The following is a 17,236-nucleotide window of genomic DNA, read 5'->3' as shown; positions in this document are numbered from 1 at the left end:
GAGAGAGAGAGAGAGGGAGGGAGGGAGGGAGGGAGGGAGGGAGAGAGAGATGTGCGCAGGACCTCAGATGGATTGGCAGAGAGGCACCCATTTCTGCCTACTTCCACTGCTGTTGCTTCTCCTGGTCCAAGGAATGGTGCAGAAGAGGAAATGTGGATCAGAGGAGAGTGGTGGGCTAAAGCATCTGTGACACTTGTGCCGACCATTCTCTTCTCCTCCTCTGCAGTTCTTTATTCCCTTCTGAATTGTTGGATACCCCAGCTAGATGGACAGGCTGATGTGAATTTGCACACACCAGTCCTGCATTGTGCAAGCCAAAGAGATTTCAGTACTGTACTACCCTGTTTGCTTATTTAGTACATGACTATTGTGTGCTCCTTTAGTGCCTGTACTGCCTGGTAGGAAGGATTTTCACGTTTTGAAAATGGAGCTTTCCATCCCCACACTGAAGTGTCAGTGGTTATGGTTTTGGTTGGTATGTCAGAAGAGAAGGACACGTTCTGGAAAACGTTGGCTGGGAAAGTTCACCACTGTGAGGAATGTCGGCTCTGGTCTAAAACGAGTAGCCATTTACATTGGGAATGCAACCAAGGCCTGAACAACAGAAACCATCTCTGTAAGAGACTCATGGGTAAACATGCCAGTACAAAAACTGCCATGCTGGATGCCATGTGGCCTAGAAGCCATTGGATCTGATGTGCAGGTTGAGGTGGAATTCTGTGATGAGGGATATTATAGACTGACCCCTTGATTCTGGGAGATAATCATAACAGTGCATAGAATCCAGCTGTATTCCTATAAACTAGAACCACTGAGCTGGTTTCAGCTGAGAGTTCTTGTGGTTGATGTATATGTCCAAAGATGTTAGTAGGGTCAGATAGAAGTCTAGGTGTTGGAGGAATTGCTGCTTGGATCTTGCCACTCCCTGACACTGAAGGAATGCAGTAACCACAGTCATACTACTTGTGAAGACCATCAGTACTGTGAAGATGCCAATGGATAGCACCCAGTATTGGAAGTGGTGGCAAAAACCTTTATATCCCTCCCCATTTTTTGCCTTTCCCCCCACCTTTCTAATCCCCCAGAAGCTTCTGTGATCCTAAAACAGCTGAGACATCTTGCTGTCTTTTTTGAATCCAGTGTCATTATAGAAGGGCCACATGGCATCCCAGACAAGTACTGTGTGGATTCATTGTCTTAATGTCTAGGATTTCCCAGGATAGCCAATCCTCCTGCTGAGATTGCTTGTGCCCACTAAGCCAAGCTCACCTAGCTAGGTAAAGAGGTGGAATAGCAGATCCCAGGTGACACTCATTCCTCTAATCAGCTGACAAAATGACATTTGCAAACCTGGGCTTTTAAACATCATGTACAATCTTGTTTCATTTTAACTTGCATCTTGTTTTTTGAGCATCTGTATCCTCTCCTAATTTCTTTAATTTTGCTTCATTTATTCAGTTTTAGAAATCTCCTTTTTATTACTTATTCTTGCCTTCTTGATTTCAGTTTCCCAAATTATAGGTTGCAACACTTTCTCAGGTCATTCAGTCCTCACTATAGTCTGTTTTGGTGATTGTGCACCAAAATCTGGGAATCCCCCAGATTTTCAGAAACTTTTTTCAAATTAAGGGAGGGAAGGTTCCAAGGTTGCCTCTGACTTTTCTCCACCTGGATGGTGGTAGTAGAGACCTACCAAAATTTCTCAAACACTCTCTGGATTAAGCAATTGGGGTCCAGAAGGAGTGGAAGGGCTGTCACTAACTGCTAGGTGCCGTGCATGTTTTGCTCTCCACTTTTACCGTCTGCATGTGCCTTTCTGTCACCACATAAGTGCTCAGTGCTGATTACAATGTACATACTTCTGATGTTGTAGGTGCAATGTGATGTGGAAAAAGGCATTCTTCAAACCTATGGCTGCAAACCAAGCATCCCCATAAAGAAGCATCAATATGTCCACTATGGAGATCATACAGAATTGCTTTTGTTTTGTATAACAGCATTGATAGCCTCTAAGTCCACTACAAAATGGAGGTCAACACCTTTCTTTGGTATCGTGAACTATCCCAAGTAAAACCCTTGACGATGCTAAGATACACTGGCTCAATAGTACCTTTCTGGTGAAGGGCATCTATTTCATCCAGTAGAGGCTCAAGTTGATCTGACCCAGAACATGCCTGATTGCAGAAAGTGTGCAGACTCTATGATATAGCCCAGTGATTTTTTTTTTTAGAGGCCCCAGAAGCTGCTGCCTGATTTATAAATGACAAGGGGTGTGGCTATAATGGTCATTGGGCAGCAGTGCTCGCCCCCAAGCAGCAGCTTGTTTAACCCTTAATGCACATAGCCTGCCAGTTTCATAAACCGCCAAAAACTGGGTAATGACCACTGGTGGATCCCAGACCAACAGTTTGAGAACCACTGACACAGCCCATTCTGACTACAACGATCACTCATTGGTCTGATGTGATGGAATCCCAAACATCTACAAATTTCTTTAGGGACTCTCTGAACCAAGGAGAGGCAATGCCAATATTGGAAGCACTCTGATATGTTATAGGTATTCTGATGTTGGTGTTGTGGACATTAATAGATGGTGGCATATGCTGATGCTGAAGTTCTGGACAGCAGAGTTCCGCATCCATATGTTGCGCTGATGGCTGTAGGTGAAAAATTGATGTTAGTGTCGTGGACCTCTATGAGGGATAGAAGAAAGACAGTGTCACAGGCTCCACTTATTCGTCCTTGTACCCTTCAAGGGTTGTTTCCCCTTGGCACAGGTTATTATTTTTTCCCCCCATGTATTGATGAAAACTGTCCACAGTAAGCCTTGTCAGAATATGGTTTGTATTTTCTGACCCTAGGATATTGATAAAGTTTTTGTTTTGAGCTTGTAAGTGAAGCAGGAGTAAACCCAAACATTTTCACTGTCAGAAGCAAATGTATAAATAACAGGGTTCTGAAAAACAAACTCAATTTGAATCCATTTGTATAGTGTTGTGTTAGTTTTATAAATGAATGAAACCTGAACCTCTGAGGCTCCATTCAGTTTGGTGCCTGTTCAGAAACAAATGTACATCCCTACCTCTTGGTATTATATAAAGAGCAGCCTCACCTCATCAACTCTCCTATCTTGACTTGGAGGTTTCTTCCAGTATACAAACAACTAGATCAGTGGTTCTCAAACTTTTAGCACCCTGACTCACTTTTTAGAATGAGCATCTGTCAGGACCCACCAGAAGTGATGTCATGACCGGAATTGATATCATCAAGTAGGAAAATTTTTAACAATCCTAGGCTGCAATCCTACCCACACTTACCCAGGAGTAAGTCCAATTTACTATCATTGTTCAAAGTATTTACATAGTAGCCTGTTAAAAGGACAAATGTGTAACATTTGCCCAAATGCAGTCACATACCATAGTAACATCAAGTCTAATATATTAAAAATAAAATATTGAAATGAATAGGGACCCACCTGAAATTTGCTCACGACCCACCTAGTGAGTCCAGCCTCACAGTTTGGGAAACACTGAACTAGATATTTTATCCCTCTTTATATGTCTTCTTGCATCTGATTTTTGCCATGATACCTTTGATTGGTTCTCCCTTGTCTCTGCATGCTTATTATCAGCTTATAGCTTGTCCTCAGTTTAAGCACACAGAAAACATTCTCCCTGGGGCTGAGTTCTCAACTCCTGTTGGCTTTCCTTCACAAGCCAGTTTAAGAAGGAGAAATAGAACTTTATCTTTCACTCAGTCGTGTCTCTCAGTCTCTATCACACACCAAGTGTGTAGTTGCAATGTCTGCTTAGGAGATCTGATGATCTATCCAAGACAATAGCTAAAAATGAACAGAAGCTGTTCCATACATGTATCTGTAGTTTATTTGGAAGTGCCACAAAGGGGACAGAGAGAAAGAAAGTCAAAGGAACCATAGTAGGTTAGTACCACAGCATCCATTCATGTAATTCCCTCAAGGTCTATCTTGAAGAGTATGGCAGTTAAGGGGTACCATTTGAACTTGTACAGTCCTGCAGACGGCTGAAATTCTTATAAAGTTTGAACAAGGTGGTGAATATCACTGAAATATCACTGAGGGATATTTGACCCCTGGGGGCTGGGGATAAGAATAGGCCCTCAGTTTGGCTGTACTTGTCGTAAGAGGCGACTAAACAGCCACCGGGTAGATGGGACTCGTCAGCCTGGGAAGGCAGCTCATCTGAGAGAAGGAAAACTCTGATCCCAAACCTCCACTGCCTTGTGGCTACATCCAGTTATGGAAAAGGCTTCAGGAGTCAACCTTGAGGCAAAATCCAGAGCCGGAATCCCTGAGGCAGTTCATGGCTGAACACAGTCACGTTCTGGCAACTCCTGCGACGCCGCTGGAACCAACCGTATTGGCCTCTGCCTTTCCATAGGCAGAGCGACCATTTCAGCGACGTGGAGAGGGGGGATTTGCTGCATGGGTCTATCCTCCATATCTACTTTTACCCAGGCTTCGCGCACTGGAGAGGACACTCTGTTCCAGAACCACCATTCAGAGCATGACACCATAGTCTTCTGAGACTGAAGGATGCCACCATTAATCACTGAGGGCGCAACCCCTTATGTCAGTGCTTTCCAGCATTGGCATAGTAATGCCAATGGGACACGTGCTGCATCCTGCAGTTGGGTGTCACTCACGGAGGCCTCCTCAAAGTAAGGGAGTGTTTGTTCCCTTACCTCAACACTGCATTGCCCTTAAGTCAGTGCTAGAAAGCACTGACATAAGGGGTTAGGATTGCAATCTGAGATGCCTACGTATCTCCACGCTTACTGGCCTATCCATTTCACTGCCTACGAATTGTATAGAACAGTAGTTCATAAACTTCTTAGCACAGGACCCACTTTTTAGAATGACAATCTTTCTGGGACCCAGCAGAAGTGATGTCATGGCCAGAAGTGACAGCATCAAGCAAATTAAAATAATTATAAATAATTAAATAACACAAATAATTAAATAAGGGGAGATGAGATGGGGAAGCCAGCCCTGTTCTACCAAATGAATTCTCTCTGTAGCCTGCCTGCAATACTCTTAACCCCTCCCCAAAAAATCAGTAAGATTTCCAGACCTACCCAGTGACCAGTTCAATTTAAGTTCTTAGATGTCACTTTCCACAGGGCTCCATGTATTTTACTTCTCAGTTATCATCTTGTCAGTTTCAGCTTTGCCAGCCACCAACTATCAGGTTGCCACCTACTAAGTGGGTCACGACCCGCAGTTTGAGAAACACTGGTATATAAAAAGTGCTCACTTGAACAGACTTAGGGTCTAATCTTAACTACGTGCTATGCTAGCAGAAGGCATGTTCTGCTAGCTGTCACAAATGCAACTCTGCTGGAGAGCGTGGCCAGGCCCATATGGCAGTAGATGTCAGACTCCAGTCACCTCAGTTAAGCCTGCACAAGGACTGGGCAGGAGGCATGGGAATGGGGTGGGGTGAGCAGAATGGGGTGGTGATAGGAGTTGGAAGGAGGGTGGATCGGACGCAGGAATGGAGTGGGTTCTGCGACAGCAGTGCCTGCCAAATCCTGATGCCCTTCCCAGACCTGATTTGCCTTCCTGGGTCACTGTAGACTTGCGCCAGCAATATTGCTGGTACAAGTCCAGGTTGACCCACTGAGCCATCAGGGGCTTACCACAGGGCAAGGGAACAGGGCAATGTTCCCTTAACTTGAGGAGGCGTCCTGAGGGCAACCCCCCCCCACAGGATTTGGTGGAGTCACATTGGTGCTGCTGCATCACCACTCAAGTAATTGTGGAGGATTGGGTTCTAAGGCTTGCAAAGATAATTACTTCTTGGGGCAGCAGGCAGCCCAATCCTGAGCTTTCCAGCACCAGGGCTGTAGAGACAATGCTGCATCCCATGAGACTGGGAAACAGCGCCAGGGGTACTCAAGGTAAGGGAGCTTACTGTCCCTTAACCCGTGTAATCTGCAGGTGGCCCCAATGGGTCTCCTTGGATCTGTACCCACTATTGAGTGGGCACAGATTGTAAGAGACCCATGTCGAGTCTCCCAGGAAAGGAGGGGTGATAGGATATGGTGGCAGGGCCTGCTGCCATCTCTGCCCCCTCCCGACCCACTCCCTCCCCCGCCCTGGAATGTCTCCCTCCCTGACCTGACTTACCATTCCGCTGCCCAAAACCCATACGGAGCACCAGACAGTATCTGGCCAGCTTCCAACTGGTGCTGGCCCAGCACAGGCTCATGCTGAGCCGGCTCCAGTGCTGGGCCAGCACTGACTGTCACAGGCATGCCTTATGACATGTTTGCAACAGTGCACGCCAGCAATGGACTGGTGCGAGCCCATCAGGATTGGGCTCTGAGTTCCTTCAGTGGAGTATCCATAAGGACCTGGCTAACACATTTCGTAATGGCACCCACTGCAAATGCTAGTAACTAAAGAAAATTATACTTGCCTGAACGTAAAGTCAGATAATGCTTAAGGGTGCAATCCTAACCGGCAGTTATGCCGGCACAGGAGGCCCTGGAGGGTCGCAAACGTGCCATAAAGCACATTTGTGCCTCCATGGGTGGGAGCAGATGCGCTGATGCATGGAGGCAGGCAGAAGCCACTTGTGTCAGTGCGCTTGCGGCAAAGTGGCAAGGTAGGCATGGGGGCGGGAGGGGGCGTTTCTGGGTGGGGAGAGGGTGGGCGATGGGCGGCCCCAGGGCGGGCGCACGGGGAGCCAGGGGTGGGGCTGGGAACCGGCGGTTATGCCAGATCCCAACCCCCGTCCCCAGAGAGAATGGAGCGGCTTCCAGCTGCTCTGCTCTGCTCGGACACGCACCACCTCCGGATGTGGTGCGGGTCAAAGGAGACCCATGGGGCAAGCAGCCCTTGCCCGGGAGTAAGGGAAAGAGCTTTCCTTTGCCCGTGGCTGAGCTGCTGCACCCTACGAACCTGCGTTGGATGCAGCGCAAGCCTCCTGGTTTGTGTGCTCCAGTGCAGGTTTGGATTGCGCCCTTAGATGAATCAACAATTGAGGGAGTTTGTGTAGCATTCAGGGAAGGATGAACTAGGCAAACCCTACTGAACAGCTCAAATCATGCTTAGGTCATAAATAGATCTGGAGAGACAGAACAGACATCAAAGTACCAGGGCTGTTTTAACACGTAACGAAATTAAAAATGGTTAAGAACAGGCATGGCTTCCAACCAAAAAGTTCTGAAATTGTAGTTATGTAGAGGGGCTAAGGGTGATCTATAAAACAATCACAGCACTCTCTTTAAACCACAGTTCCCCAGATTCTTTGGAAGATGTTATTAGCATTAACATTTCCCAAAACTGTGTCATAGATGTATCCCCTATCCTTAATATTTAGGGGTTCAAACTCACCAAGATGTTCAGGGATAGTTAATGCTTCCTCTAATGGCATATTTGCACACAATTTTGCATGGCACAGAGAACATCATTAAGATTGTTTTGAGCCACAGACCAACCAGGCATAATTCACACGGATTCCCAGGTTTTGGCATGCAAAGCTGTGCACCGCATTAGGTCTCAAGAGTGCTCCTATACTTCACCAGGTGCAGGCTTTTCTTTCACAATGCTATACCATTGCACCTGAAGCTGCGGAAGGCCCTGATCTGAGACACTGCTGTACTGTAATGTAGATCTGCCTTCAAGAGTCTAGTCAGATTTATGAAGAATGGTTATGATAACCTCTTGAGTATGTACTTGAATATATATACTCACAGTAAAGAAACCTTTTCTTCTCCTTCGGCTCGCGACATAAAACCGGGATCCCGTCACAGTCATGGATGTGGGGAAAGGAGCATCCACAATTCTAAAGAGGATAAAAAGAAAAGCATGTGTGTATTCAGACCACTAAGGTCCACATCATTGCTAATAGCAGAAGAAAATGAAGGGTTGGACTATAGAGATGAGAAGCACAGCTTCAATAAAACGGGTGTGAGTTTTCAGTTCTGCTGGTAATTTGTTATTGGTTATTGGACTTCACAAACCTACAAAATGTTGAGTGCTTTGCTTACTGGCCAGTTGGTTTTTATTTTTCAATGGCTATTTTTCATCTTTTGAAAATGTCTGCACCTCCGCTGACCTCCACAGCCCTATTCTTTCCATGACCAGATGTTTGCCATTGCTGATGGATAGAAGGAATGTTCTGGGCAAGTCAATCACTGCATCACCTACATAGTCACTGATGCAACCCCAAATTCAAAGTCAATATGCTTCTGAATATCAGTACTGAGAGCAACAGCAGGAGAGTGCTATTGCCTTCAGACCCTGCTCATGGGTTTTGAAGATATAGCTGGTTGACAGCTGTGGGAAGCAGGATGCTGGACTGAATGGACTTCAGTCTGACCCAGCAGGGCTCTTCTTACATACATTCATGTGGACCCATCATGTGGTTCCATCTGGATCTGGTGTACTTCCCACCACACCAGCACCTACACTTTGCAGTCTAGAGTGTAACTAGTAAAGCACCATAAAGCTTCTAGTTTAACATGAAATGTGTTCTGTTTGATTACATTTTCTGGAGAGAACCTATACTATCTATTTTATTATTTATTTTCACATTTCTATACCGCCCTTCCTCCAAGTTGCTAAGAGTGGTATACATAGTTCCTCCCCTCCTTTTGTCCTCATAACAACTCGGTGAGATAGGTGAGACTGAGAGATAGTGACTGACAAGCTCACCCAGGAAGCTTCATGGCTGACTGGGGATTTAGACCTGGATCTTCCAGGTCTAAGTCCAACTCTCAAACCACTACACCATCCTGGTTTATCACCAGGTCATCACCATCACCATGGTGATCAGGAGCTACTCTCTACTTAGGATCTATCACACAATGACCAAGGTCTTCCCAACCCTGGGGAGTGTCTGTTCCCATGCAGCCCCATCCCAGGGATGTTGGTGGTAGTTAAATTACCCCTGAATTGTACGTGCTTCACATACACATCTGTGGGGATGCTGCAGTCCACAGTGAGAGAGAAGGAAGCTTTAGACACTGACAGCACCAGTGTGTGCCACTGATTGTCTGCCAAAAATACATCTCGGAAGGTGACCCGTGTCTGCCAGCCATTGGAGAGCTCTCTATTCCAGAAGAGGAAGTGAAATTTATTCTGTGAATACCGAAGTCCAAGCAGCAGAGTGTCACTATTTTCCTCCAAAAGGGTAAAGATGTACTCGTTTCTCTGAAAATACAGTTAAGCCAAAAGGCATTACTTTTTACAAACTGTAACTTTTAAAATTATTTTCTAAGGACAGCAATATCCATCAAGGAAGAAACAGTGCTTATGGATGCTCTTAAAAAAAATAAAACAAACTCAGCACTTTTGTAGCCTGAATGTGGCTCTGGTCATATGTTATCTGGAGATTTGGCTGTACATGACCATTCATTTCTCTTTCATATAACTGTTTTTTGTCTACTGACACCTTTCTGATACATTAAGGGTTTCAATTGCCTTTGACTTTTTAGATATACCATTGAACATTTATTTCACAGACTTGTATACCACTTTATAGTCCAAAGGACTACAAAAGCAGGTCACATTGAAAAAAATAAAAATTATTAAAAGACCAGCAGCTCTAAAACAGCTTAGCTTAGAACAAAATCAAAGATCAAGAGCTAAGATCCAGAGATGAAAACAGTCTTGATTAATTTTTTTTTTTAAGTCTTCACTTGGTGCTAAGAAAGACATCAATTTTAATGTCAGGTGAGCCTCTTTGGGAAGATTGCCCCATATCCAGGTTGCTCTAACAGAGAAGAGCCTATAATTGGTCATCACCCATCTTGTTTCAAAGCAGGGGACCTAGAGAGGACTTCTAAAAATTATTTTGGTTTAAGCAAGAGAAGGTCCTTCAGGTACCTGAGTTTAAACATAGGCAGCACCAGTACTTTTAACTGTGCTTGGACATGGATTAATTACCAAGTGCAATTACCAAGCGCAATGGATTAATTACCAAGTGCAAGTGCTTCACATATAAGCAAAACACATATAAGCAAGCTCACAATTGTTTCAGGCTTATTGAAACTATAGCTACTGGGTTGGTTCTCATGAAAGATAACTTAGGCCCAAAGGAAGTTGGGACTTATGGACCAAGATGTGTTAGCTATTCCTCTGCAAACAGCAGACCATTTCTGGTTCTGTTACCTGGTTCATTCCCTTCTCTGTGTTCCCATGGACAGCTGCTAGCATAGGCATACACCAAGAAAAAAACTGACACAAACAAGTTGGAAACTGATTACTTACCACATGGAGGCATAACATGATGAGTGGCAATAACTGTAGATATAGTATAGCTACCATGCAGCCTGAACCACACATGTGCAATTTAAAAATTAGTAAAATTGTATAGAGCAATGTTTCTCAAACTGTGAGTTGGGACCCACTAGGTGGGTCACGAACCAATTCCAGATGAGTCCCCTTTCATTTCAATGTGTATTTTATTTTTAATATATTTGACTTGATGCTCCCATGACATGTGACTACACTGGGGAAATGTTACAGATCTGTATTTTTAATAGGCTACTATATATATATATATATATGCGCTTTGGGGCACAATCCTACCCAGGTCTACTCAGTTCTATTTTGTTCAATGGGGCTTACTCTCAGGAAAGTGTGGTTAGGATTGCAGCCTTTAACAATGATAGTCAATGGGGCTTATTCCCAGGTAAGTGTGAATAGGGTTGCAGCTTTTGGGATATTTGGGGAATTTTTTTTTAACAGATCAGTAACTTCTTGGGAGCGTTAAGAGAGTTCTTTATTTTAAATACATTTTTACACTTATTGTAAACTTATATTTACTCAGAGCCCAATCCTATCCAATTTTCCAGTGCCAGCGCAGCTGTGCCAATGGGGCATGCACTGCATCTTGTCCTGGGGCAGCAGTCACAGAGTCCTCTTTAAGGTATGGGAACATTTGTTCCCTTACCTTGGGGCTGCATTGTGGCTGCACTGGTGCTGGAAAATATAGGTTTGAGCCCTTAATTAATCTGATTTGATTTTGTTGTATGGGGGTGTTAAAAATTTCACTTCTGGCCATGACATCACTTCCAGGTTAATGACATCACTTCCAGTGGCTCCTGACAGATTGTCATTCTAAAAAGTGGATCCCAGTGCTAAAATGTTTGAGAACTGCTAATATAGAGAATGCTCTCCACTCAAGACCAGCATATCTAGGCTAACAAATCACACACATACACACCCTGCAAGAGGCAGCGTGCACTCCAGTGGCGTAGCTGCTCAGCTAGGGGGATTAGACAGAATTGGGCTGCGAGTTATTCATGTGACAAATGCAGTTATGACATCATAGCCTGGCCCTTGAAGTGTTCATTTTAAGTTGATTTGTGATCTTTTAATCTACCTACAAGGATGTGTAGAAAGCTGTCAGGCAGAATGAGAATAGCATATGAATGACTAAACAGGTTGCCTGATTTGGCCACTTTTTCCAACTGCTATCAGCCAATGTTATTTCCATTTAATCATATTTGTATGATACAGTTGCTAAATAAATCTAAACCTAAATATGTACTCTGAATTAAGCTCCACTGATTTTTTGTTTGTTTTTTAGATATCCTTAGGATTGTATCCTAGAGTCCACTTTCTTTCCTGTGCTTTCATAATCCATAAACTTTCAAGGATATAATTAATATCATCCAATTAAGAACTGAACCTTGCCAGCTTTGACAGTTTTATAATCACTACTTAAAGCATTGAAAACTACTTTTTATAGGTTGCATTATTTTCTTTTAGTAGTATTTTACATAGGTAACGGAGTCCATTGACATCCAATATATATTCCACAATTGTGCCAAACAGTTTGTGGTGCAAGGTGGCTAATTAGTCACATGATTTTTCAACACTTTTCAAATAGATGAGTCTATTAAATACATTCTTATAAATGGTGGGTGTGTCACCGACGATCTTATCAGTGCAGATTTGATTGTAGGGTAATGTAAAACCCGCCACAATGCTTACCTTGGATTGCATGTGGAAAACTTTCAGCGTGAATATAATGGAGAATTCTTCTGGAAAGAGGTTACAGTAAATGAAAAAACGAGATGCTGGAAAGCTGAGGAAGCGGGGCCGCACTGCAGAGAACTGAAAGCCACGGGCCCCTTGCATTTGGATCATCCGTATCCCACTTTTCACTGCATTCATGGGGACCACTTCAGAGAGAATATCCAAAGGACGCAGGTCTAGATAAGAGAGAGCACAAAGTTATACTATGGGGAACTTGGGGACACATCAGAGAGCTGCACAGGTTGTTGTTGAAGGATGGGGATGGGCCAGTGACTCCAGCACAGGGCCTCTAGATCAGGGGTGCTCAATAGGTGGATCGCAATCTACCGGTAGATCGCGAGGCAAAATGAGTAGATCGCGAAGTGCCAACCCCCCCCCCTTCAGGTGCCTCTGGGAGGAAACGCCGGGAGTAAGGCCCATTGTACTCAATGGGGCTTACTCCCAGGTAAGTGTGGCTAGGATTGCAGCCTCACAGCCTAATCCTAGGCATGTCTACTCAGGAGTAAGTCCTGTTATACTCAGTGGGGCTCAAGGTACACCAACATACATTGTACGCATAAATGTTATATGTTATGATGGCGCAAACATTGTAAAAAAAACTCTGGTAGATCTCCGGGCCTTGCTGGGTTTCAAAGTAGCTCTTGAGCCAAAAAAGTGTGAGCACCCCTGCTCTAGGTAGATCAAAACAGTGCAAAAAAAAAATCATTTTGCTGGTAGATAAAAAAAATTCCTGGGTTAGTTTGCAAACAGAGTTAAATTCATAGTAACACAGGTATTAAATTGAAATTAGATTGCTTTGCTGTCATTCTTTATCAGTGGTTGCCAAATATCCTGTATTTTAAAGGGTGTCTTATTTTATGGGTTTATTTTAAATGTTAATATACTGCTTATAAACAAAACATTCTCTTTCTACATAGCAAAGAGACAATCGTTCCCTGTTTCAAAGAAGCTCACAATCTAAAAAGAGACACTTGGGGAAATATGGGAAGAATATGTAATTATTTGAGGTATACATACTTCAGATTAGTTGCCCGGCCACTGTAAGTGCCTTTGCTGTCTTATCTCTGCTTCTGCTGCAGCCTGGTGGAAATAGCTTCAGGAAGACATAATTTTGAAGGGAAGGAACCAAATAGGATTTAATTCTTGCCAGACTAGGGGAGTGGACTTTGGTGTCCTGCACCCCCCCTCCCACTGCTAGATGGAAACAGCAACTTCCATGAAGTTTTTTAAAATATTAAAAATCTCTACATCTCAACTTAATCTTATTACAGTATTTTGATTATAATAAGGTAATCATTCTCATTATTCTAGAATCCAGAACAACGATTTTCAACAGGGGTGCTGCAGCACATTGAGGTGCCGTTGTGCCAATGGGTTTTGGGGGAGGGTCTTTTATTGGTAGGGCCATTAGGGGTTGTGAGCCGCCCACTAGCTGCATGATGTGCCTTGTCAATTGTCAAAGAACCAATGGTGTGCCTTGACAATTTTAGTGCCTTGTCAGTCTGTTGGAAGATGAAAAGGTTGAAAATTGCTGTTCTAGATTATCTAAACAACAAGGAAAATAATGTTTCAATTTTTAAAGCATTTCAGCTCCATAGAACCTGATGGACATATTCCTTAATTCAGACACTACAATTTTAGAGCATGCTTTATTTTGAAACCCTTGATTCAGCAACCTTAAATTCACCCTGCATAAAACAGGATGTGTTGTACCTGAACTATGCTTGCCGGATGCTTCTCGAACATCCCAGGGGCATGGGGTGGGGAGAGGGGGATGGAAGATTTCTATAAAGGGAACAAGATTTGCAGCAAAGGTTAAAGACTTACTCTTACCATCAACTACAGCCTGGTTACTTACCTTTAAATATTGGCTTAAATTGTTTTTAAATTCTCATTCAGGTTCTTTTTTATATGATTTGTTAAGCGATTCTTATTCTTCTCCTTGGTTTCGGTTGATTGAAAATAAACTTGTTTCTCTCGATCTCTCTTTAGAATCCTTGGCAGATTTGAGTCTTACAAGAGCATACTCATTGATAAAAGACAAGCTTTTAGCATTTGAATTTAATTATTTAAGTATTAATCTTAACCCTATTTGTTCTCCTCTTTCTTTTGGCTTGGCCCCATCCTTTAATTATGTATCAAATTATTTTTATACATTAATCAATCCATTACATAGGCGAGCCTTTATGTTAGCTCGTTTTAACATCTTCCCCTCGGCAGTTCATTCTGGCCGTTTTTTTAACATTCCACGGGAGAAAAGGCTCTGTCTCTTTTGTCATGAGTCACCTGATTTTTTGTTTCATATACTCTTTTTTTGTCCAGTTCATCTTGACATTCGTAATCATTATTTAAATTCTTGGATTTCTCCTGACCTAACCCCTTCTGATATTACCCTCTCTAGGTTCATGAGTGATGTTTGTGACTCTTTAACCGCAGCTGTTGCTGGTTATTTATCTGAGATTCTTAAAATAACGTTGTCAGAATTTAAATAATTCTGGTATCTTGTTTTTAAGTTGTTGGGTCGGTATGCAAGTTGTTGCGACAATTGTAAAATATGTCTTAATTGTGTTGTGTTGATATGCCAATAAAGGTTTCAGACAGAGAGAGACAGAGAAAGACTTACTCTTGGATATATCAAGATTAAATTATAAAAAAGAAAAAAATGTAGCAAGAGCATTTGTTGTGGTTACTTTGTCATACTTCATAATAATCAAAGATAGCAATGCTCCTGAGGAATAATCATATACGGTCTGAAACATAAGGTATTGCATAAGGTAAACCCACCTTTCCACCTCCTTTCGCTCATCAAATTCTAAGATTGGCTCTCCAGTCTCTCAAAGCAATTTGTTTTAATGCCAGTATTTCTTGCAACTGGGGAAATGTTTTTTTTCTCCCCAAGGACGCTAAATAAGTTCCCTGCAATTAAAACATATTGCTTTACCTTGCACTCCAACAATCTGCCCTTCTTGTCCTGTGCTTTGTGTGATCTATTCTATGCTATATATGCACCAACTTCTAAAGGCTATTCTCTTCTAAATATATGTTGGGAGCCCCTTTAGAGCACTGGTCTATCTAGCTTAATGTTGTCACTAACTGCAGCATGTCTCCAAGGTTTCAGGCTGGTGTCTTTCCATGCCCTAAATAGGGATGCCAGGCTCCTCTACATCAGTGGTTCTCAAACTTTTAGCATCGGGACCCACTTTTTAGAATGAGAATCTATCAGGATGCATCGGAAGTGATATCATGACCAGAAGTGACATCATCAAGCAGGAACATTTTTAACAATCCTAGGCTGGAATCCTGCCCACACTTACCCAGGAGCAACTGTCATTGTTCAAAGCATATACCTGGTAGCCTGTTAAAAGTACAGATCTGTAACATTTCCCCAAATGCAGTCACATACCTGTCTAATATATTACAATATTGAAGTGAATGAGGACCCACCTGAAATTGACTCGAGACCCACCTAGTGATCCACCTAGTGGGTCCCATAGTTTGAGAAAGACTGCTCTACATACAAAGCATGTATTCTAACTCTTGACCTACAGTCCCTTTGTCAGCCATATAAGCCTACTTCTTACCCTCTCATCCTCACCATAAAAACTAACAGAGCTTCTCAAGTGGTCCAGAGGCAATTCATCACATGTTCATCAGTTGGTCTTCCATGTGGATCATGAGCCATTTCAGGTCGGCCCCCACTATTTTCAATGTGTATTTCATTTTTAATATATTAGATTTAATGCTTCTATGGTATGTGACTGCATTTGGGGAAATGTTACAGATCTGTACTGTACTTTGATCAGGCTACTAAATATTGTGTATGCTTTTAACAATGATAGTCGATGGGGCTTACTCCTGAGTAAGATAGGAGTAGGATAGGATTGAAACCTTTGGGATGTTTGGGGAATATGATTTTGCCATATTGGGGGGGGGGAGTGAAAAAATTTTCCTGTTTGATTACATCACTTCTGGTGACATCACAGTGGTCATTACACTTTAAAATTAGCTCAGCCCTCTACCCATCACTAGCACATAGATCTTACTGACCCTAGGCCTACATGAAGTTTTCCATCAAGAAGATACTGGAATATCATCCTAAGGGCGCAATCTTAACCCATGCTAGAACAGGCAAGCCAAGAGGCTTGCGCTGCATCCAACGCGGGATTGCAGTGAGCAGTGGCTCAGCCAGGGGCAAGGGGAAGCTCTTCCCCTTACCCCTGGGTAAGGGCTGCGTGCCCCTATGGGTCTCCTCAGACCCGCACCACTTCTGGAGGTGGCACAAGTCCGAGGAGAGCGGAGCGGCTTGAAGCCGCTCCGCTCGCCCCAGGGACGGTGGTTGGGATCTGGCATAACTGCTGGGTCCCAGCCCCGCCCCTGGCTCCCCGTGTGCCCACCCCCGAGCCCGCCCTCCCAAGCCCAGTAACGCCCCCTCCCTCCCTCTCCCCACGCCTACCTTTGCTGCTTGTGCTGATGCGCTGACTCAGCTCCCGCCTACGGAGGCGCAAACCTGCTTTACAGCATGTTTGCAACTCCTCCAGAGCACCTATACCAGCATAAGTGCCGGTTAGGATTGCTCCCTAAATCTCTCATATAACACTATGGCCACATTTGGCATTACAGATCTGTTTCCCCATATCAAAAAGGATGCCATGGAGCTGAAAAAGGTGCTGAGAAAGACTACCAACATTTTCAAACGGCTGGAGTATTTTCCTTACAAGGAAAAGTTAAAATGTTTTCATTCTGAAAAAATAGGTAGCTAAGGGAGCAGATGACAGAGGCTTATGAAATGACAAGGATTGTAGAAAAGTGGATTGAAGTCTTAAAGTGGAGCTTTAATTCTTCGTTCCATGCTACTGCGACTCAGGGCCCCTCATTGAAATCAAGTGGGAGTAGTTTCAGGGCAGACAAAAGAAATAACTTTCCCACACTATGTTTAGTGTATATTTGGAATTCACAGACACTATATTGGATAACAGCTACTAGCTTAGATTAATTTAAGAAGGGAATCAACAAATCCATGGAAGAAGAAAAGTCTATCAATTACTGTTAGCCAGAATAGCTAAATTGTACTTTTGAGTTCAAGACAATATGCCTCTGAATACCAGTTCCTGGGAGGCAAGCAAAAGGGGAGGACTAGAGCCTTCACACCCCATTTGTCAGTTTCTCTGGAAGCATCTGGGTGGCTACTGTATGAAACAG

General features: G+C 43.4%; 1 protein-coding gene across 1 annotated transcript in view; it reads right to left on the bottom strand.

The window, feature by feature from the left end:
• TSPEAR (thrombospondin type laminin G domain and EAR repeats) overlaps positions 1-17,236 on the bottom strand; it is a 53,921-nt gene that overhangs the window by 25,900 nt on the left and 10,785 nt on the right. The window contains exons 2-4 of the mRNA XM_066622325.1: positions 11,993-12,213; positions 8,964-9,202; positions 7,742-7,832 (exon numbers count right to left, since the gene is read on the bottom strand). Coding sequence (XP_066478422.1) covers positions 7,742-7,832; positions 8,964-9,202; positions 11,993-12,213 — 551 coding nt within the window. The remainder of the gene's footprint in view (positions 1-7,741; positions 7,833-8,963; positions 9,203-11,992; positions 12,214-17,236) is intronic.

Source organism: Tiliqua scincoides, chromosome 3 (assembly GCF_035046505.1).
Source record: "Tiliqua scincoides isolate rTilSci1 chromosome 3, rTilSci1.hap2, whole genome shotgun sequence".
NCBI lineage: Eukaryota > Metazoa > Chordata > Lepidosauria > Squamata > Scincidae > Tiliqua > Tiliqua scincoides.
This window is presented reverse-complemented; position numbering and strand designations above follow the sequence as displayed.